At 45.1% G+C, this 21,572-nt stretch overlaps 2 protein-coding genes across 5 annotated transcripts in view; both read right to left on the bottom strand.

Annotated features, from left to right (window-relative positions):
• Window positions 1-657, bottom strand: part of LOC117880292 (solute carrier family 22 member 15-like) — a 56,502-nt gene extending 55,845 nt beyond the window's left edge. For 2 of the 3 annotated variants that reach the window (XM_034776324.1, XM_034776323.1), the window contains exon 1: window positions 454-657. In XM_034776324.1, coding sequence (XP_034632215.1) covers window positions 454-537 — 84 coding nt within the window. In that variant the 5' untranslated portion in view covers window positions 538-657. The remainder of the gene's footprint in view (window positions 1-453) is intronic. The other variant, XM_034776325.1, reaches the window with a different exon arrangement.
• Window positions 658-8,966: 8,309 nt separating this feature from the next.
• REEP3 (receptor accessory protein 3) overlaps window positions 8,967-21,572 on the bottom strand; it is a 68,241-nt gene continuing 55,635 nt past the window's right edge. For both annotated transcript variants that reach the window (XM_034775534.1, XM_034775535.1), the window contains exons 7-8: window positions 14,554-14,705; window positions 8,967-12,553 (exon numbers count right to left, since the gene is read on the bottom strand). In XM_034775534.1, coding sequence (XP_034631425.1) covers window positions 12,497-12,553; window positions 14,554-14,705 — 209 coding nt within the window. In that variant the 3' untranslated portion in view covers window positions 8,967-12,496. The remainder of the gene's footprint in view (window positions 12,554-14,553; window positions 14,706-21,572) is intronic.

The following is a 21,572-nucleotide window of genomic DNA, read 5'->3' as shown; positions in this document are numbered from 1 at the left end:
CCCAGAAAGAAACCCAACCCCGCGGCTGCGAGAGGAAATTCCCTCCACGCCCCTGCCAGCCACGCTGCGCTAATCCGCTCACGACTCGGTCTCCGGCTCACGCTGGCCGGGGGGACGCAGCGCAGCCACTCAGGCTCCAGCATGACACCCCCGCCCCGCGCACGGGGCTCACGGAGGGTTTAAAACGCGCAGCCAGCGGCGCGGACAGACGCGTTCGCGGAGCTAAGGCCAAGAGGATTCTGCGCCCTGTCCCCCTCCCCGGCCCACGCGTGTCCTCAGGCAGCCGCCACCGTCCCTCCCGTGTCCCATGAAATCGCTCCCCGCACCACAGCGCCGCGCCGCCCCCCCGGCACCCTGCCTCCCCCACCCCCCGCGCAGCGAATGAGGACAGGTCACCGCCGGGGACCGGGGCAGGCCGGGCTGAGCAGCTGCGCGCCCCCCGCCTCCTCCCACCTGCAGCAGCACCAGGAAGGCGGTGAGGCGCTTCTGGCTCCGGCCGAACTCCCCCACCGAGCCGAACGCCTCGTCCAGCTCCATGGCCCCGCGGCATCCCCGCCACCAGGCGCGAGCGCGGCGCCCTCTGGCGGCAGGAAAAGCCTCAGCGCGCAGGGGAGGGAAGGGAAGAGGCGGTGAGCGCGGCCCTGCCAGTCACCAACGGTCTCCCCGTGCGCGAGGCTGAAGCGCCGCCCCCCGGGGGGGTGGGAGCGTCCGCCCAGCGGCTCAGGCGAGGAAGTTGTATCTCCCTCGGGCCGGGCCCGGTGGGAGGCAGCGTCTGCGGAGAGTAACCAGATAGCGTGAAAAAACGGGGTGGGGTAATAGGTGCCTTAGGGTGACCAGATGTCCCGATTTTATAGGGACAGTCCCGATTTTGGGTTTTTTTTCTTATATAGGCTCCTATTACCCCCGTCCTGATTGTTCACACTTGCTCTCTGGTCACCCTAAGGTGCCTAGATAAGAAAAAGCCCCAAATATTGGGACTGTCCCTATAAAATCAGGACACCTGGTCACCGTCTATGCCCCAAACAGCAGGGGCAGAGCCTGGGGATCTCCTGAAGCACATGGCCTGAGAAACAGTAACTTGGAAAGCAAAACAGTAGGGAGGCCATAACAGAACTTCCAGAGGAGGGAAGAGGAGTTGGAGGGTCTGCCTATGTCTACACTGCAGTGTAAGCCCAGGGTTCGAACTGAAGCCTACTCTCTTTCCATCCATGCTAACCTAGGGCTCAGGCCCTTGGTCCCACAGGAATGGAGAATCCACACCTGAGTCAAGCCGGGACTCAGGCTTCAAGCCCTGTTGTTTCACAGGCAGTGAAGATGCAGCTCCATTAAAATTGTACTTTAGGATTCTACCAAAAGTATCCCACAGGCTGACTTCCTTTGTCTTCTCCAGAGGCAAGTTTGGTGGACAGTTGGGTTTTCCATACTGCACCACGAACAAAGGGCTAGAGTGGCCATATTTTTGGAGGGTACTAAGCAGTCTGGGATATGGTTGGGTGGACCTGGGCTTGCATAATACAGTATAGATGTTGGAGCCCTAGGTTGGGACCCAGGGTTCAACAGTTCCTAGCCTGGGGTAACAAATGAGTGTAGACACTTAAGCCTTTACTTAACAAACCCAGTGTCTGTTAACTCAAGTTCAGCTAACCCTGGGCTTACATTGTAGTGCAGACATCTGCTCTGAGTAGGGGGACCAGATAGCAACTGTGAAAAAAATGGGACAGGGTGGGGGGTAATAGGCACATATATAAAAGAAGTCTCAAAAAACAGGACTGTCCCTTTTAAAAATGGGACATCTGGCCACCCTAGCTCTGAGACTCACTAGAAACCATGTTACAGCAACTGTGGGTGGAGCTCAGATACCACAGCAGTGGGTTCCAGTATAAAATAAACCCTAGCATAGATTTAGAGGAATTATACAAATGGCAGCCAGCATGCTGAAAATCACACTTTCTCTCCTGAATTAGAATGTATGGCTGATGTAGCCATTGTCCAGATTAGCCTCAGCTTCCTTTCCTTCTATGATGGTATTCTTTTCCCCCACTCTGAAAAGACACACAGAGTTGGTATCTGGCCCAGTTACCATGGGTGATCTTGAAGTTGAGTTTTATTTTAGTCCAGCCTCATAGCACAACAATGAGATACCCTAACCTCACAAAATTGCCATCACACAGCTTACTTGTGGAGGTCTGCAACTCCCATGGTACGGGGAGATTTTGGCAAACCAGTAAAGTGCCTGAAACTACTATTACTTATTGCTAAAAGCAGCCAAGTCAGCAGGCTATAAAGTGGCCATGCAGCAGGCTTAGCTTAACCAAGGCAGAAAGGAAGGGGGTTTTGGGTGTCACAGAAAGAGCAGCTTGACCCCCACATCCTTCTTGATAAGAATTGTGTTGAAGTTTCTGATACATACATTTTAGGGGCCTCAAGGCTGCAAACTTTGGGGAAAAAACACACCTGGTTTATCAATAATCAGAAGAAAACCTCTTGCTTGACCGTTGAAACAGCTTGCTTAAGTTTTCTTTAAGTGACATGTCGTATTACTAAAGTATAAATAAGGGGGGAAAGTGTGAGGTAGTTGGACTCTCTCTCCCCTTGTGTTCCCCATCGGCAGACGGGCTGCCACTCGAGAGCCACACGCAGCTTTGGTAATTATCGAGGGTTGGGGGTGTTTTTTACTAACCTGTTGCGGACGTGTGTAAGTGCTTGAGACTAAGTAAAGTTTAGCTTTTTATATTGTCCTGTTTGTGCCAGACATCTATCGGTCAGACAGCCGTGTCTCCCCTGATTTATTTCCTGACACCACCTCGCACAGAGTAAAAGTTACCAAGAGCTTTGGGTTGAAAGAACCCTGGGTAACACCATCTGTAGCAGAAGCATTTTAAGAGGTAAGGAAAGATTTCAGCAGCAGTCTCTTCACAGGGAAGACCAGGACACCCATTCTTACTACTCTGTGCTCCTCTGGTGGAGGGGCCCATGTGGGTAGCACCTCTTCACCAACAAAGTCCATTTCCAAATGTCCTATTACAGTATTTTTTTTCTCTTGATATCACTGCTGCTTCTCTGATGCTCCCATTTGTATCTTTTGCCACTAATTTCTGTTGCTCCCAGACCCAGTTTAACTTCCCTTAAAGTATCATAGTCCCACCAACTACAATAGAGTTGGATCAGAATCTTAGGGCTTGTCTACACTGGCAATGTACAGAGCTGCAACTTTCTGGCTCAGGGGTGTGAAAAAACACCCCTTGAGCACAGCAAGTTTCAGCACTGTAAAGCACCAGTGTAAACAGTGCACCCAGCGCTGGGAGCTACGCCACTCGGGGAGGTGGTTTTTTTAGAGCGCTGGGAGAGAGCTCTCTTCCAGCACTGTGCCTCAACCACACAAATCACGTTAAAGTGCTGTCATGCTATGCACTGCTTTAGAGAGTTCCTCCACAATTATAGTGTCTGTTAAAATGCTTATTTTTTTTTTAAATACATCTTCTGTAAGTTGTATATACACTATGTGGATGGCTAATTTGGAGGTCACTTAAGATTTGTTGACCCTTCATTTTACATATTGACAAACTCTTCACCTTAATTATTGATACTGAGAGTCAATAAATTATTACGGTCTCAAGAGAAGTAAATAACATGTAGAATTCCCATCATGGGGAAGGAGATACATAGTTAATCGGCTATTTGATTTCTTATTAGTAATGCTTCCTAAAATTCTCCTTTGTAGGTCCTGTCAGGTCTGTTTTTCCAGGTTTCAAGCCACAAGAGATCCTGGGCAGTACTTGGCCAGAGCTCAGGGGAGCGGTCTGCTCCCTTCCATTGCCTGCCCTTTTTTGTACTGCTCTACTTCCCCTTTTAAGCCCCATCTTCAGTTTGTACAGACTCAAAAGCAAAAAGGTGATAACTTTCAAGAATGAATTATGGTGCCATGGAAGGAACAGTGCCTCTTTCCCCACATCTCTAAAGTTACTTTCCTTTGTAATGTGCTTTGAGTTCTATAGATGAAAAGAGCCAAGTATTTCAGTAGTGGGATGTTAACTGATGCATAGGAGGGTCTTTCACCTTCCATATTCATGGAAACAGAATTGCAGAATCTGACTGGCTGAGTGAATGTAGAATTCCCATATTTTGCTTGGGAGAGGGGAAATGCAATCCAATCCTCTTCTGCTCCCCTAGCCCTCTGCACCCTCCCAGTTCCTTGCAGATCTAAATCCAGTGATCCCAGCTGTAATTTGTAAGTAAGAAAAAGAAAGTAGTTTGTTGGGAACAGAACTGTTGTTCTGAAGCGCACACTGGTATTATTGCACCTTATCAGCCACACTGAGCCCATCTTTTTCTCTGTACATAGTACTTCCTTAACCAGTTGCAGCATGTGATGGCAGCGCAATATTGGGACAGACACTAAACAATTGAAGGGGCAGAACATTGATAAGAACTGAGATTCATAGATTCCAAAACCAAAAGAGACCATTGTGATCTAGACTGACCTGTATAACAGGGGCCCTAGAACTTCCCCAAAGTAAGTTCTAGAGCCAGAGCTGTCACGTCCATAGGGTAGACCAGGGCAACCATCACAGGCCCCATGCTTCAGGGAGATGTGGGGGGGACACGACAGGGCAGCCCAGGGGCCTAGTGAGGGGCCTTCTGCCAGCAGCAGGGGTTGGGCCCATGCCCTGCACTCACCAGCCCGAGCGTTTTTCTTTTTCTTGCCCGCAGCCCCTTGGGCTCAGTCTCTGTGGGAGCAGCAGCGAGCAGCCTAGCCCCAGCCTGCTCCGCTCCACTCCACCAGCTCCAAGTGTCGCCTGACACTGCAGGATCCTAGTGCCCCCCAACCACTAGTGCCAGGGTAGGCTGACCCTGACCCTTCCCTTCTGCCTCAGACAGACCCTTCCTTTTCCAGCAGGATCCTCCCCCAGCACAGAGGGCACCCTAGCACATGTGAGTGCCAGCCAGTAGTCTCCATCATCTGTAGCCCATTGGTGTCCCCCCCAGTGCCCCACACCTCCCTCTTCCACTGCCCTTTCTCCCCTCTCCCAGCACTGGGTGGGGTCCTCCATTGTCACCTCCAGGCCAAGGCCAGCCCTTATCACTCCCCTGCCTCAGGGTCCTCCTTGCCTTTTCACTCTCCAGTCTTGGGGTTCCCCTCCCTGCAGTACCAGAACCCTGGGGTCCCAAAACTCTGCTCTCTTCACCACCCACCAGGACTGGGTCCTCCATCCATCTGCTTTTCTGCCTCCCTCCCCCTCCCATCCCCCAGAGAAAACAGATCTTAGAGCCCCTCCTCCATGCTGGAGGGTCCTGTTTATGTATCATCTAGTTCTTTCACAATACTATAATTTCGAGTTGCAACATGACATGGAGAATGTCTGAATGGGAACAAAAAACAGCTTTGCTAATGTGTTTGTATGTGTATATATAAACATTTGTTAATATTAGGTTTGGTACACAAAGTTATTTTAAACAAACCTACAATATATATGGAGACTCGACTACCTGTGAATTTTTAACTGACATCCTTCCAAAGATATTGGTAGCAATCTTAGGGGAAGGTGATTTATGCACCTCATTGAGTAGGGCATATTAGGGACTCTCCATGTTACACACCAACCTGCCAATTTCAGAGCCATCCCTAATTCCCCCTTTCTAGTCCCATCTGACTGATGCCAGCCGGCTGGGATCAGTTCCCTAACTATCCTGCTTAGAAAGTTGTGGTGATGGCTAGCCATGGACTGGGAAGTCAGGAGGTGCCAAGAGCCTCCCCAACACCAGGAGAGGTTCAGCAGTTTCTAGCCATCATGAGGAGGCCAAGATGAGTACACTGAGCTGGTGTACCTGGGAGATACTGCATTGGCACCTCAAGTGCATCATACAGACATCGCTGAATGAGAGATGGGGAGAGCCAGGTCATAGGGAGCATGAGAGCAATTGGAGCCCCACATAGGTCTCTTCACCCAGAGACCCCAGGGCCCAACCTGACAGCAGCTGGAGAACCCCAGGAACCCTGTGCCTGGGTTGACAGAGGTGCTTCCACAAGTGCAAAGCTAGCTTGGCTGCAAAGTACCAGGCTCTCTGTGTACTGAGGCAAGCAGAGAAACGCCCCTCGACCGCACCACTGGCCAGACTGCTATGTTTCTCAGAGACTCCTTAAGGTATAATGGTCCTGTGTGTACAGCAAGTGGCCTTTTTCCCCCAGAGGCTCCAGATGCATGGCTCGAGCTGCCTACCTGCAGCTGCAACCGAGCAGGGCCAGACAAAGCTCAACTTGCTCAACTCCCCACGTGCCAACAGGCCTGGCCTCACAGAGCCATGGCAGGGGCAGCACAGGAGGAAATGTGCTGTAGCTGCATCCCAGCGCCGCTTCCCACCAGACAACTGCAGCCATAAAAGCTGCCTGGGGAAGGTGAGGTTGGGGCACTGCCTGGAGTCACCTAGCTCTTCATGTGCCTCCTTATACCCTAGTATGTGAGGGAGAGGCGTATGCTGTCTGAGGAAGTTGGCAGATCTGTGACTTCTGAATTTGCATGTAAAATTATGGGATAGGAAATAAAACTTGGGGGGCAAGTGCTCCCCTCCACAAATGGTGCTTCTGCATAAAAGCATCTTCAAAAGAAAAAGGAGTAGGAATGAAAGGCTTTAAATATGTTAGTTAAAATGACATGTTTAATTAAAAAAAATCCACCTGAATATCCTAATTGATAGAATATCTAGGTAGACTTGCAGTTTGCAAAAAACCAAAAACCTGACATTTCGTCATCAGATACTACATTCATTTTGTTTACACACTTAATGATGTTTTACCTATTTCAAGTCAATGTTAATGGAACAACAAGCTTTTATGCACACAATAGCTTCCTGTCTCTCTCAAATCAGGCACTCCAAAAATAATTAGTGACAATTTAACCACACATCAAACATTCTATAAGGAGCTCCCTACAGTTAGTGTGCTGTTTCAGATGAGGAATTTATAATAAAGTACAAAACAAGTTAGTTTCTAGTAAGTCTGCAATTTATTTTACATTGTTTTAAAAAGTCATACTTATGGTAGTTACATATACACTGCATCCTGCTCAGAAAGTAGCATTTACAAAAGAATTTCAAGAGAAGTGGATACAAAATGTTTAAAAAGCTCTCTAAAATACAAATATGTAAACAAGTTGACAGTAATTTAATATTACAATAAGAAAAGTTAAAGCTTTTATTTCATAATTTTTAAAGCTACTATCTTTAGTCTCAATGCAGACTAATTCTGGGGTTCTTGTAGCATTGCAGAATGCGAGTTCTTGAAAATGTTACAATATTCCCTTCACAAACATCCATCTTTACAGAAAAAATATTTTCAAAAAATACTGAAGTCCCAGCTGATAAAATCAACATACAAAATATAAAATGCATCATCATGAAATCACTGCTAAATACTTTAACACTTACTTTGTCGTTCTGTAAACCACATTTTTCAGTTTTTCCTAGAGTGCTCATCAACTTAAGTTCATTAATGTCTGTGAGGTGTTCAAGATAACATCAGATCACCTGAGAGGCAGGGAAGTAACTGAAATAAAATGGTCAACACTGGTAGTTGCTTTGCTTTCACGGTTTGCATTAAGTTTCTTTTCAAAGATGCTTATTAATGGTTCACTCTTTAGATTTCTATTGGTGTTTGTACATGTGGCCAAGATGAATCCCGTTAAACATTAATACAAAGTTCAGACATTTTCCAAAATGTATCTTGCTTCTCTGACTAATCTTGTTTCATCTGGTTTACAAATCTTGCATAAATTGTCTTTAAGTAACTAACATTACAAATACTGTAGATGGCAGACAAGTTCAGAGTTCCCTGAAAATGCTCTTATTTATACCATATTTGGGTTATATTTTAATTTGCATACTGATAGAATAAAGTGCTAATTTCCTCAGACGTGGACTTAAATTTCTATTTAACATTTTTTGATAAATCTAATAGCTAGAACTACACAGATTACGTTCACCATTGCTCAAGTCAAATCCTCAAGATACTCCGCCACAATGTTTGAAAGACTGCACAATATTTCAGATAATTGGTTGACTAAGTTTATCTAGCATGATAAGAGGACAGCCAATAAATAGGTATAGTTTGGTTAAACAATGACTAAGAGGACACAACAAGCCTACACTTTTGAAGAGTGTAAACTCAAGGAGAGTGAGAAATTTACCATTAAGTCACGATTAAAAATGAAGATTAATTTAACAGAGAAAAGCATAGGCTGTCAGGAATGACTAGATAGTAAGAGCTATTAGATTGAAAAACAGTCTGATAGGAAATAGTCTGAAGCAATTAAAATTAGATAGGACAGTATGCCAATACCATCATTAACATGGGCCTAAGGTTGCCAGCATTCCCCATCTTGTAATTCTCATCTCCTTCCAGGAGAATTTAATTCCCAGAACTCACACACTGGAAAACCGGGAATGCAGACAACTGGCTTCTGTTCAGCAGCACAGCACAATGAGTTACTCGGGCATGTCTGCACTACAGACTTAAGTCGACTTACAGCCACCGGTCAACTTAACATAGAAGTAACTACTGTGGTGGCTGATGTCCACACTACCCTCCTTCTGTCAGTGGTGTGCACCTTCACTTCACTTCACCCAACTGAAGAGGGGCAGTGTGGGGAGCTGAGCCAGGGAGTCTAGCTGCCCCTCCTCCCCTCGCCCCCTCCCCCGGCTCTAGACTCCCCACTCCCAACTGGTAGCAGGGAGCAGCTGCCCAGGCTCTCACCTCCCCACTCACGGCTGAGAGCTGGAGCCAGGCTTCTCCGCTCCCTGAGTGGGGAGCCTCCAGGCAACAGCCAGGCTTTCTTGTCAATTTCACGGCCTAGCATGGAGCTGTGAAATTGACAAGACAGCCAACATCAGATGCAAGTAATGCAGTGTCTACATAGGGACTGTGTTGCCCTAACTACAGGGACAGAAGTGCTACACCTCTCATGGAGGTGGAATTATGTCGTCAGTGTAGTAGGGCACTTACATCAGCGGGACAAGGCTGTAGTGTGTACACGGACATAATGAGGTTGATGTAAGCTGCCTTAAGTCGACCTAACTGTATAGTGTAGCCCAGGCCTCAGAAGAGCAAACCCCACATCACTCTGCGTTGAGTGAAACTGACTAAGAACACAGCTAAAGTTCCTTCTTACTGAAGTGCTAAACACAAAATGCTCACTCAGTGGTGTAGTGCTAAGCAAATTCTGTTGCAAGTGCAATATGGTATTAAAGTACTTAAATAAGAGGAAGCAAATATTGTAGAAGAAAAGTGATTGAGCCATACTAAGAAAGAGGAGTGAGTAACAGAACACTGAGAATGGGATGAGAGAGAAGCAATCAAGTAGGTGTGGGTTGCAATCTACCCCCACTACATTTTGTATCTTCAATGGAACAATTATGTGGGCTACCAAAAGTTATTATTGGGCCACAAGACCACTTTATTATAATGTTATGTCTGGCTAAATCCTTTTATGGTTGAGATTTTCAAATCAATGTATCTAAACATCTGTAGAGATACCTACATTACAGAAGAAATGCTGCAAAAATGATCTGTGAAGTACTGAGCTGGGCAAGTCAAGTCACAGAGAAACCAATCTTAATGGTCCCCCATGTGTAACAGACTGTGTGTCATGTATATGGCTGTGCAATTGTGTTTCAGAGTCTAAAGTTTTAATTTAAAAAGTCTCTAGCCCTTAAATTTGCAAAGACCCTTAGAATGTGAAGAGGATGTAAACTGATGAGTAATTATGTGTGAGTAGGCAGATAACCTGAAACTGCAACTTTGAAAGGTGAGAATTGCCCCATTCCTCTACAAGGAATGTTAACAATGTCTAATGAGAACACCTTTATAACTATCATGTTATCAGAAAATAAAAGCTAATGTTAGCAATTATTGGTGGTTACAGTGGCAAATATTAGAGTAATAAGACGGGGAAATGAGGAATTCAAATATCAATCTTTCCAAGTTTAAAGTCACCTCTGCCCAGCCAAAGAAGGGACAGAGAAAGATGCACTTCCTCCAACTACAAAAGCCCCAACTGATTTCCGTGCCTTCCCAAGTGTCACGAGGCATGAATATCCCCTCCTACCCTTTTGTCAGGACAACTAGCCTTAACGTGCCACAACAGTTACAGGTTTTCAATACAAAAATATGCAGCATACTGAAAGTTTGGGCCTGGTATTAGATCAACTGAATTATCAAAACAAAGGCTACTATGTTAGCTAGACTAGGATGACAGAGAGACAAAGGATTTAGGAAGGTGGTCAAAAGGAAATCAAAAGGTCCCTGATACATAATTTAAGTCTAAGTCTAATAGGCAGTGAAGGACACAAAGCCCACCCAATGGTGCTCAGATACCATGGCAATAGGCATGGTATACGAACCTAAATAGAACAGAATGGCAGAACTCTCTGACAAAAGCTGTTGCCCAAGTATGTAAGGAAAGAGACTTTACCGTTATAAGATTGGGACCAGTAACTTCAGTTCTATGTGGTAGCATGACACTGGCATCAATGGTACTATACTCATTTGGGAGAGGGTGGCTGTCATCTGGTATGTCATTGAATCTTTTAGTAAAGCTGGGTCAACCTTAGCCCTTTTAGTCCCTTATGGAATGTAACTGGTACTAATGGGTTTCCGAAACTCCCTTTGCACAATACTCCCATCAGTATTGTCGCTCTTGTCTATAAAGCCATGTCTGCAGTAATTTCACCTAAATTCCTACAGCCCCACTGATGTAATGCTAATGTAAACCAGCCCTCATTTTCAACTGTGTCATTTAACTCTGCTCAGAGATGATCTATATGACACTGTGGTTAGAATGCCAGCAGCTGCCCCAAAAGATGCTCCCACTAATGGAACTGCTCTGTTGGCAGTAACAGTAGGAATAAAAAAAATTCTAGCTAAAACAAGACTTAAAAGTCTGTCAGTGGGCTGCATTGGGCCAGTAGAGGGGGTTGCTACTGAATGGGGGGGGTTCCAGAAGGAAACGTGATTTTACTGCTCTCTACAGTCTCTACTTGCTGTATTTCTCTCATATCTGAGAGAAGGTTTGCAGGGCAGGAAGTTTTTGGAAGTGTACCTTCCTTTAAATTGAGAGTGACACTTCTGTCAACACTCAATACATTTTAAATTCCATTTAATTTTTAAACATAGTATTTTCCTTCTATCCCTATTGGCTACAGAGATATTCATATAAAAAAAACTTTCACAATAGTATTTTCCTTACATCCCCATTGGTTAGAGATATTTGTATAAAGGATTTTTAAAATTAAATAAAATCATGATGTCAATTGGGTTAGAGCATTGCTGACTAATCAGCGAGAAGACAGTCTTGAAAAGAGCTATTTATACACAAATATCTTAACTACTTCAGGAATAATTAAATGAAAGTATAAATTTTAATTATTGGTCAGAACTCAAGTTTGATATCTAAAGCTATTCTGAAATATAATATTATAAAATAAGCCGTAGCAAAAACCTATAATCTGGACTTGAACAGTCCATCAAATGTGACTGCATTACTCCCATTCATTTCAATGGCAGTTGTACCACACAACTGATAAATTGATCAGGTCCCCGATATCTAGCAGTTGCTGCAAATTTGTATCTACCACAATTTAGAATTGAGAACTGGCTATTAGTCATAATTCACTTTACATCTGAATGTGCTGGAGAAAGAGTACTCCCCCTAAAATACAAAAGGTACCCGACAAAATTCTGTAAAGGTTAGTAGCAGTTATCTATAGCATCTTCCATGTGCTTAAGTAACCAAGAGTAAGATGTGGTAATACAAGGATTAAATTGCTGCCATTTAAAAATACATTGGTGAAACCTGATTTTTTTTTTAAATCACTAACATTACATGTTTACTGTTTTACAGCTGTACAAGTATGCAAAACTGTTGTACAGATATCAAAGTACACCTATTAATATTTAAAATATTAGGAAATAAGGTGTAGGAAGTTCTTTTAAGGACATACCAAATATAACTGGCTTTTCCTTTTTCCTTTCCCCACCTTCATTCAACTGTCCTCTAAAACTGTACATTATTATATAATTATGAAAGCTTTTTCAGGAAACCTGGTTTAGAAAAAAATTCAAGTATACCTATTTTTGCATTGTAAACTAGGAAACACTAGGGGCTTAAGTTTTGTAAGAGCTGAATAACACCAAGTTCAACTGATGTTAATGGAATTTGCAGCTGTTCAGTACCTTTGAAAATCAGGCTTTGTTTTTGTCATTCATTAAATTCTTACTAAGTTTAATGAGTGCAGAAACCTAGGATTTTTCCTAGCCAGATTTAACAATCAAATCAAAATGATAAGCCATTAAAGATTAGAAGCATCTTATATAGCTGTTTAGACTGATAAAAATGAGTCCTACCACCATGCTTAAAGTTTTTATATATACACTCAAATCCTGAACACATGATGTGCCAAGTAAAGTTACTGTAGTACAGCAGTTTGTCTTTAAAGTGTAGTACACTTAAAAATACACCGCAGGCCTCTTCTTTACTTTATATTTTAATGAGCCATACCGTATCTGAAAGAGAAAGTTGTGTTAGAAATCAAGTGTTACCATTTAAGTTGCATAAAAATTACCAAGACAAAAAAGTGATTTTTTTAAAAAAACAACATTTTTTATGATTCAACTTCAGCATATTTCAATTCAGTTGCCACAACCAGGTACACATCTACCCTGATATAACGTGACCCGATATATCTGAATTCGGATATAACGCAGTAAACCAGCACTCCGGGGGGGCAGGGCTGAGCACTCCGGTGGATCAAAGCAAGTTCGATATAACGTAGTTTCACCTATAACATGGTAAGATTTTTTGGCTCCCGAGGACGGCGGTATATTGGGGTAGAGATGTATTATATAGGATTAGACCACTTGATACAGGACTAGATTCAATAAATTCATCCAGCTATCATGACAGGGACTGAACATGTTACTTGTTAAGATCTTACAGCAGTCATGAAACTCCCAGAGAGTGGTTTACAGAATGTGCCCTTCTGTCCGGCAGCCTCTTGTGTGGGATTCTGCATAATTTTGTTTTGTACTATCTATCTAGTTACTAGGAAGTTGTCTGAGGATACAGGATGCTAATACCCAGCTGTTTATCTCGTCTGATCCCACCAATGCTATCACACACCTTACCGAAGGTTAGGCAGAGGTTGGGGCGTAGAGAGCTGGCTGATTGAAAGTCAGCAAGACCAAGATATTGGCAGGTTGGAGAAGTAACCAAAATATATACCCTCTTACTTGGGATTGTGTACTGGCCATCTAATATTAAAATTCATTGCCTGGTGATACTGCTGGACTCCCAGCTGATGTTACATAGCCATCCAGTAGCGAGAATAGCTTTATTTCAGCTACAGCTGGCTTGAAACATGGAGTCATTTCTTTTGTTTAAAGACCCTGCTGCTATCACCCATGCATCTGTCACCTCCAACTCAGATTACTGCAGCAGGCTTTACTTGGAGCTTCACCTTAAATAAATGCAGAAGCTGAAATATAAAATGGCATAGTCCATAACAGCTCATTTGGTAAAAAGGTATTTGGAAACACGATACCAATACTCTAGGATCTGCTCTGACTGTATCTTGATTTCCAGACAGAATTTAGAATGATGTTTTGAGTTACAAAGCCCTAAATTACCTGGGATGTGCATAAAAGACTGCCTTTCCCCTTATTGTCCTGTACAGCTCCAGTTAAAGGTGCTTGAGCATGAGAAGGAGCTGTCAGCCGGCCCTTCTTCATGAGTGGCCTTCTGCTTAGAAAGCTACTCTTTCCCACCTCCATTTGCATCTAGAACAGGCCAAAATTTGTTGACCTTCAGGATGTGCTGAAAAACCCAGACTTCTGACAGGCAGAAATGTTGTGAAGAGGACTGCAATGTGTGTTTATGTTGCAGTATTGTTGGTGCTCCTGGTTCTCATGTTGTATCTTTAAATCCGTATGAAGAGTGGGTAGAGCCCTGCATAGGAGCTTTTTTCCTCTTTGCGTTATAAATCAAAGTACAGTATTTATTAGCACTTGTTCAAAGTATCCAAGGGATACAACAAAAATGTGAATGGTCCTATCCCTTATCGGATCCCTGTATGCATAGTGCGGGGTTGCATCAGCCACACCTCAAATGAGATGTCATGACAGTCAGCTCCCTCCCTTCAAGCTGTTTCTAGACTCTGGGCCTGTAGTTTCACCATTACTGTGATAAGTACACATTTGGGAGACAGTGCTCAGAGGGTAAAAAGCTTAATTTCTTTTATTCAATTATATTTATATGTTCCGTATGTTTTTTTCCCTGTGTCTTGCGTAGTTAACTATTCTTCTCTTGTTTCCCTTTAGAAGACAGAAAAATGAGTGGTGGCTTTTTGGACCATAACTACACATGCTGTGTTCCACATTCCACTTACAATTTAGAACCACCCTATTTCCTTTATAAATAAAATATTCTGATTTCTTGTACTATTATGTTTTCAAATTACATTGTTATTAATGGAATGCAATACTTTCAAATTAAACGCTGCACTTGCCTCTTTACGGCCTTTAATACTTTTCACAGATTTCATGCTTTGTGATCGTCGGAGACCCCTCTGAGCAAACATCTCATCTTCTGAATGAGTCCCCTCCATTTCCTCATCTGTTTTATCATCTCCAGAATCTTTTTTCAATGGAATTCTGTAACCTAAAATAAAGCACATCAGGCAGAAGTTTGTATGCTATAAGTCTGCATAAACAGTGGTAGCACAAACATTAAAGTATTTGTAGAGACAGTGCAAATGATGAAATTCAGGAAAGTTTCTTAACTCATTAGATGCTATAAAAGCTTTTTAATTTATTGAATTTTGCTGAAAAAAAAAACATGAAAATTTAGTCCATTTTAACAAGTACATTCTTTACTCATCTAAAATATAGCTATAATTTCTTTGTGGAAAATCCATCAATTGCCATCTGTTTCAAGATAGGAGGGCAAACAATAATACACTATAAAAATGTCAGGCAGTGCAAAAGCCATTCATTGGCCCATGCCATGTAATCCTTAAAATTATGCTGGCCATAATACAGTGATTTCCTTTAAGTTGTCTCTACTGGCAGTGTAATTGTTTATATAGTGAAGATCAAAGCCACCCTGCTACCATTTGCTGTTTTCCTGGAGAAGTTCTTTCTTGAGCCATTGCAGTTTGGGATTAACACCAAATACTGCACACACATGGCAAGTACAGACCTGCCTTTTAAGTAATACTTGAAGTTTCAAATCAGATTTTTTTATTGCGGTTTTAAAAGGGACACACTTTTAAATGGGCTATTTCAATTTTCAGATAAAAAACCCTTTACGTAGCACGTCCTGAATAGAGAAAACCCACCATGGTTAAATGACAAGGTTCCAGAGATTATTCAAGACAGACAGGTATCCTTAAGAAAATGAAAATGCAGTCCTAATAAAGCCAATAGAAAGCAGCATAAACTATGGCAGGCAAAATATAAGATGGAAGGAGAAGGGCTACGATAGAACTTGAACTAACAGTCAAAAATATAAAATAAATTATTTAACTATCAGAAAAAAGAGTTACCAAGAGTAACTGTTGTTCTTTGAGATGTGTTGCCAATATCCATTTCAAGTAGGTGTGTGTGTGCGCTGTGTGCATAGTCGTCGGAAGGTTTTTCCCCTAGCGGTACCAGTCAGGTCAGCTTAGATGCCCTCTGGAGTCATGCCTTCATGGCGCCGCGTATAGGTCCCTGCCGAACTGCTGCCTCCTCAGTTCCTTCTTGCCGGAGGCTTCAACAGAGGGGAAGGCGGGTGGGTCTTGGAATGGACATGAGCAACACATCTCAAAGAATAACAGTTACAAAAAGATAAGTTATCATTTTTCTTCGAGTGCTGCTTCATGTCGATTCCAAGTAGGTGACTCCCAAGCAGACTGTCGGAGAAGTCATCGGAGCTCATGGATTTGCTGATTGAAGCGCCACTCTGCCGAAAGCTGCATCGTCCCTAGCATGCTGGATGATGGCATAATGCAAAGTGAACATGTGGATTGATGACCAGGTTGCTGCCCTGCAAATCTCCTGTATAGAGACTTATGTCAGGAATGCGGCCGAGGAGGCCTGCGCCTTTGTGGAATGCGCTGTTAGAGCTGGGACTGGCACTTTCGCCAAGCTTGAATGCAGGACGTGATCCATGATGAAATTCTTTGGGATGATACAGGGAGACCCTTCATCCTGTCCACTATAGTGATAAAGAGCTGATTAGACTTTCGGAATTTTTGTCCTTTCAACATAGAAAGCCAGTGCCTGCCTGACATCCAGAGAGAGGAGCCTTTGTTCCCAGTTGTAGGCATGTGGCTTTAAGATAAAAACACTGGGAGGAAGATGTCATGACTTGTGTGAAACTGAGTTACCAATTTTGGCAGGAAGGCTGGATGAGGCCGCAACTAGACCTTGTCTTTACAGAAGACCATATATGGAGGCTTGGATGTCAATGCCTTGAGCTCAGACACCCTCCTGGCTGAAGTTATTGCTATCAGGAATGCTACTTTCCATAAGGAGGTCCAGGAGCGAGCATGTTGCTAAGGGCTTGAAGGTAGGTCCCATTAATCTGGGAGAGCACCAAGTTAAGGTCCCATGCTGATAACGGATGGAAGACTGGAGAGTATAACCTATCTAGGCCCTTGAGAAAATGACCTACCATCGGTCTAGCAAAGACCGATCGACGGTCCACCATGGGTGGAACGCCGAGATGGCCGCCAGGCGAACCTTTAAGGATGACACCACCAGACCTGAGTGCTTCAAGTGCAACAGATAGTTCAAGATGAAGGGTATTGATGCTTGAATCGGTGATGCGCCCTTCTGTGTCACACAAATCGAAAAGCTCTTCCACTTGGCTAAGGAGCTCTAGTAGACAGCTTTCGGCTGCCAACTAAGACCTCCCTGACAGATGCGGAGCATGCCAACACCATGTGATTTACCCAGAAAGCTTCCATGCTGTGAGGTGGAGAAACTCAAGGTCAGGACGCTAAAGGCGACTGTGGTCTTGAGTGATGAGGTCTGGCACCTATGGCAGGGCGATCAGAGTGGCTACTGACAGTTCCAGGAGTGTTGTGTACCAGTGTTGGCAGGGCCAGGCCGGTGCTATCAGGATGACTGATGCTGTCCCTCCTGACCTGGAGCAGGATCTTGTGAACGAGCGGGAAGGGCCGGGTAGGGGAAGATGCATAGAACAGATGGTCCACCCAGGGAAGGAGAAATGTGTCTGCATTCGACCCTGGGCTGTGATTCATGAAGGAGCAAAACTGCTGACACTTCCTGTTCAATTTCATCACGAACAGGTCCACCTGGGGAATTCCCCGCCATTGGAAGATGCTGTTCATACTGTCCAGGGGATTCAACCACTCGTGGCCACGGAAGGATCTTCTGAGGTGGTTTGCCAGCTCATTCTAGGATGCCAGAAGGTACGATGACTCTAGGTGTATTGAGTGACCTATGCAGAAGTCCCACAGTTTGAGGGCTTCCTGGCATAAGGGAGGAGAGCGCTCCACCCTGTCTGATTATATAAAACAAACATCACTGTTGTATTGTCTGTCATGACTGATACACACCTGCCCTCCAGGTGGAATTGGGGGGGGAAAAAAAAGAGAAAATCTTAAGAACTATCACCCTATATGCCTGTTCTCTCATATCTATAAACTCTTTACAAAAGGTGATAACGAACCAACTCTCGCAGAGTCTGGATGAACAACAGCCTAGAGAGCAGGCAGGGTTTCACGATTGACCATATATTTACCCTTAGCCTGCTCCTAGAAAGAGCGAGGGAATACAAACTCCCGTTGTGCATTGCTTTCGTCGACTATGAAAAGGCCTTCGATAGCATTGAGTTCAACCCTTATTAAAGGGCATTAACATGCAGTACATCACTCTGTTGAAGGAAGCGAATACTGGATGTACAACAGACATTACTCTCCTCGAAACTCCCCTCCACATCCCAATCGAGAAAGGCGTAAAGCAAGGAGATACGATTTCACTGAAACTATTTACCGCCTGCCTCGAAATGGTTATGAACAAGATCAATTGGAGGAGTGCTGTTAACATAAATGGAGAACGATTATCTCATCTCAGATTCGCGGACAACATCGTACTAATTGCCGAAAGCACCAACCAACTGCGGAGCATGCTATGAAGACTCAACAAGAAAAGCAGTCAGGTCAGTCTGAAAATGAACCGCTACAAAATGAAATACATGCAATCAGACCTCTTACGAAAAGCCCGAATAATGGTAACAGGAGAAGAAATTTAAGAAGTGGAACAGTACATATATTTGGGCCAAGAAATTAATATGGGCCAAGACATGAACGGAGAACTCTTACGAAGGATTCGGGCAGGATGGTGTGCGTTTAATTCCATCAAGGACGTCCTCAAAGGAAAAACCGACAAGACCACACATACAAATATCTTCAATTCAACAGTGCTGCCAGCCATGCTGTATGGCAGTGAAACGTGGGCACTGACAAAGAAAAACGAACAGCGGCTGTCAGTAGCTGAAAGGGCAATGAAACAAACTATGTTGGGAATTTCTCTTCTGGATCGTATCCCAAATGAAATGACTAGAGAACGCAGCGGTGTGAAAGATATGGTCATGGAAAGCAGATATAATAAGATACGATGGGCGGGCCACATAGCAGGACTCACGGACAATAGGTGGACCGCAATCATTACTGAGTGGTACCTGCGAGAACAGAAGAGACCACCTGATCGGCCTCCAAGAAGATGGGAAGATGACATTGTTAAACGTTTCGGACGAACGTGGAGAAGAAAGGCAAGAATGCGAGAAGAATGGCGGACATGTTGTGATCGGTGCAGTCTTAACAATAGCTGAAGACCGATCGATCCAGATGATGTGTCCTTCAAGTCAAGGGTGGCGTACCAGTCGCCCGGATCCGGGAGGGGATGGTGGCGGCCAAAAGGAGATCATGCAGAACTTCTGTTCCTTCATGAATCTGTCGAGTATGAATCTGAGACCCCCTTTGGCTTTGGGGTTCAGGAAATATCGGGAGTAAAAATCCTTGCCCCATAGGCCCTGAAGGACCTCCTCTACCGCTCCTGAGACTGAGAGCATTTACACCTCCTGCATGAGAAGCTGCTTGTGAGAAGAGTCCCTGATGAGGAACAGGGAAAAGGGATGGGAGGATGAGGAGGGGCAGAATTGGAGAGAATATCCCACATCTACTGTACGGAGAACCCAGCATTCTGAGGTTATCTGGGCCCATGCAGGATACAAGTGGGATAGACTATTCAGAAAACAGGGAGAAGGATCCGGTGACTGGACTGGTGCATTGCCTGCAGGCACACCATCAAAAAGGCATGCCTGGAACGAGAGGACTGCCTCACTGAGCCCTGGCCATGATTAGACGGAGGCTGGGGAGGTCTGTGTCTGTTATTAAATAAAATAAATATATGGAGATATACCAATCTCACAGAACTAGAAGGGACCTTGAAAGGTCATCAAGTCCAGCCCCCTGCCTTCACTAGCAGGACCAAGTACTGATTTTGCCCCAGATCCGTAAGTGGCCCCCTCAAGGATTGAGCTCATAACCCTGGGTTTAGCAGGCCAATGCTTAACCCACTGAGCTATTCCTTCTCTGCTTCCTGGAGAAGTCCTGCCTAGGCTGGGGAGGATAGGAATGTGGGGGGAGGTTGGGCCTTAAAATGCATTCTCTGGGTAGCAGGAGTATGCAGTCCCAGGGATTTAAGTGTTGCCCTTGCATCCTTTAGGCTATGGAGTTTGGAATCCGTCTGTTCAGAAAACAACCCCGAGCCATCAAAGGACAGGTCTTGGATTGTCTGGTGAACCTCTGGGGAGAGGCACAACACCCGAAGCCACAAACTTCTCCTCCTGGCAAGGGCGGAGGACATGATTCGCGTGGTTGAGTCCACTTCATACAGGGAGGCCTGCAATGAGGTCCTTGCCCTTCTCTCCTCCACCACAGCTGCAAACTCTGTTCTAGAGTCTGCAGGGATCAGCTCCTTAAATTTCGGGTGGAGAAGGGGCATGCCCTTCTGAAGCGACAGACTGGGAGCCCCTGGAATAGGTACCCTGGGCCTGATGGTATGCCCACAGGGTCCAGACTGGCCATTGCATGGACCTCTGCCACTGCACTGGCCACAGTACCATGGGGGGGGCTTGACCTGCCTACAGCAGCGCCATTCCAACCAGTGCCGGCTGTGCCTTGAGTATTAAGGCTCTGCCTCTGAGTCCAATGACTCTGACTCCAAGAGAAGAGACCACGGCAGTGCCGAGTGGGACGGTCCTGGGGGGTGGGGGAGGGGAGAGAAAGACGAACGGTGCTCCATCATTGCTGGCTTGCCTCTTGACTGTGCTGTACCTTGTGGTTCCAGAGGTCTGTCTCACCTGGAAGGGGACTGTGGTGCCATCATCGCAAATCGGGTCCCTGGCTACCTTGAATGTGTCTGGGGTGGAAGGGAGCTCCAACTCCTCCACCTGGCACTCCCCAAGAGGAGAGTCCACTGGCGCCAAACTCTATGGACCCCTATGCGGGCCCGAAGTTGACTGTGCCGTTTCCTGTGAGACAGGCGCCAGGTACCCCTGCACGGTAAGCACACCGCTAGTGCTGTCAGTCCCAGCTGCTCTCACCAAGGGCGAGCGCCCTCTATCGTTCTTCTTGTGCCTCTTGTGAGGCTCTGGTGAATGCCATGCTGCCGCTGGGGAGTGACAGTGCTGAGAGTCTCTATGTGTAGAGTCCTTCCTCAGTGCCATAACCACTCTAACAGAGGTCAATGCATTAGGCACAGAGGTGCTGGGTGCCATGTCCTGTTGGCCTGGAGCCGACTGGGGACAGAGGGCAGACTCCACGTTGAGTTGCTTGAGCCTTTCTTTTTCATTTGTAAGGTGGAATCCTTTGCAGATCCTGCAATGATCTGTTTGATGGGATTCCCCCAGGCACTTTAGGCAGGAGTCGTGGGGATCACCCTTTGGCATGGGTTTGTGGCAGGTCCCGCACTGTTTAAACTCTTGGGACTGATACATATCCTGAACTCCAAGAAGGGAGACAAATTGGAGGGCCCCCCCCAAACATGAACTAACTATAACTAATACTAAACTATTTAACGATTTACAGGTTTGGATATAAGAGAAATTACTAGGGGACTGCTTGCTGAAGCAAGAGTGACACTCAGCTCCAATGACTGTCATTGGTGGTAAGAAGGAGCTGAGAATGTGGAGGGTGGGCAGGGATTTATATGCGGCACCATGAAGGAGCAACTCCAGGGGATGCCTCAGCTGACCTGATGGATAACTTCTGACGACTCTGCACATGGCATGCGCACACCTACTTAGAATTGACATGAACAGCACTTGAACAACAAACATTTTTGGTTAAAAAGAAGAACAGGAGTACTTGTGACACCTTAGAGACTAACAAATTTATTAGAGCATAAGCTTTCGTGGACTACAGCCCATCCGAAGAAGTGGGCTGTAGTCCACGAAAGCTTATGCTCTAATAAATTTGTTAGTCTCTAAGGTGCCACAAGTACTCCTGTTCTT

Source organism: Trachemys scripta, chromosome 7 (assembly GCF_013100865.1).
Source record: "Trachemys scripta elegans isolate TJP31775 chromosome 7, CAS_Tse_1.0, whole genome shotgun sequence".
NCBI classification, from domain to species: domain Eukaryota; kingdom Metazoa; phylum Chordata; order Testudines; family Emydidae; genus Trachemys; species Trachemys scripta.
The sequence above is the reverse complement of the archived record's forward strand: the minus strand, read 5'-3'. Positions and strand labels throughout refer to the sequence as shown.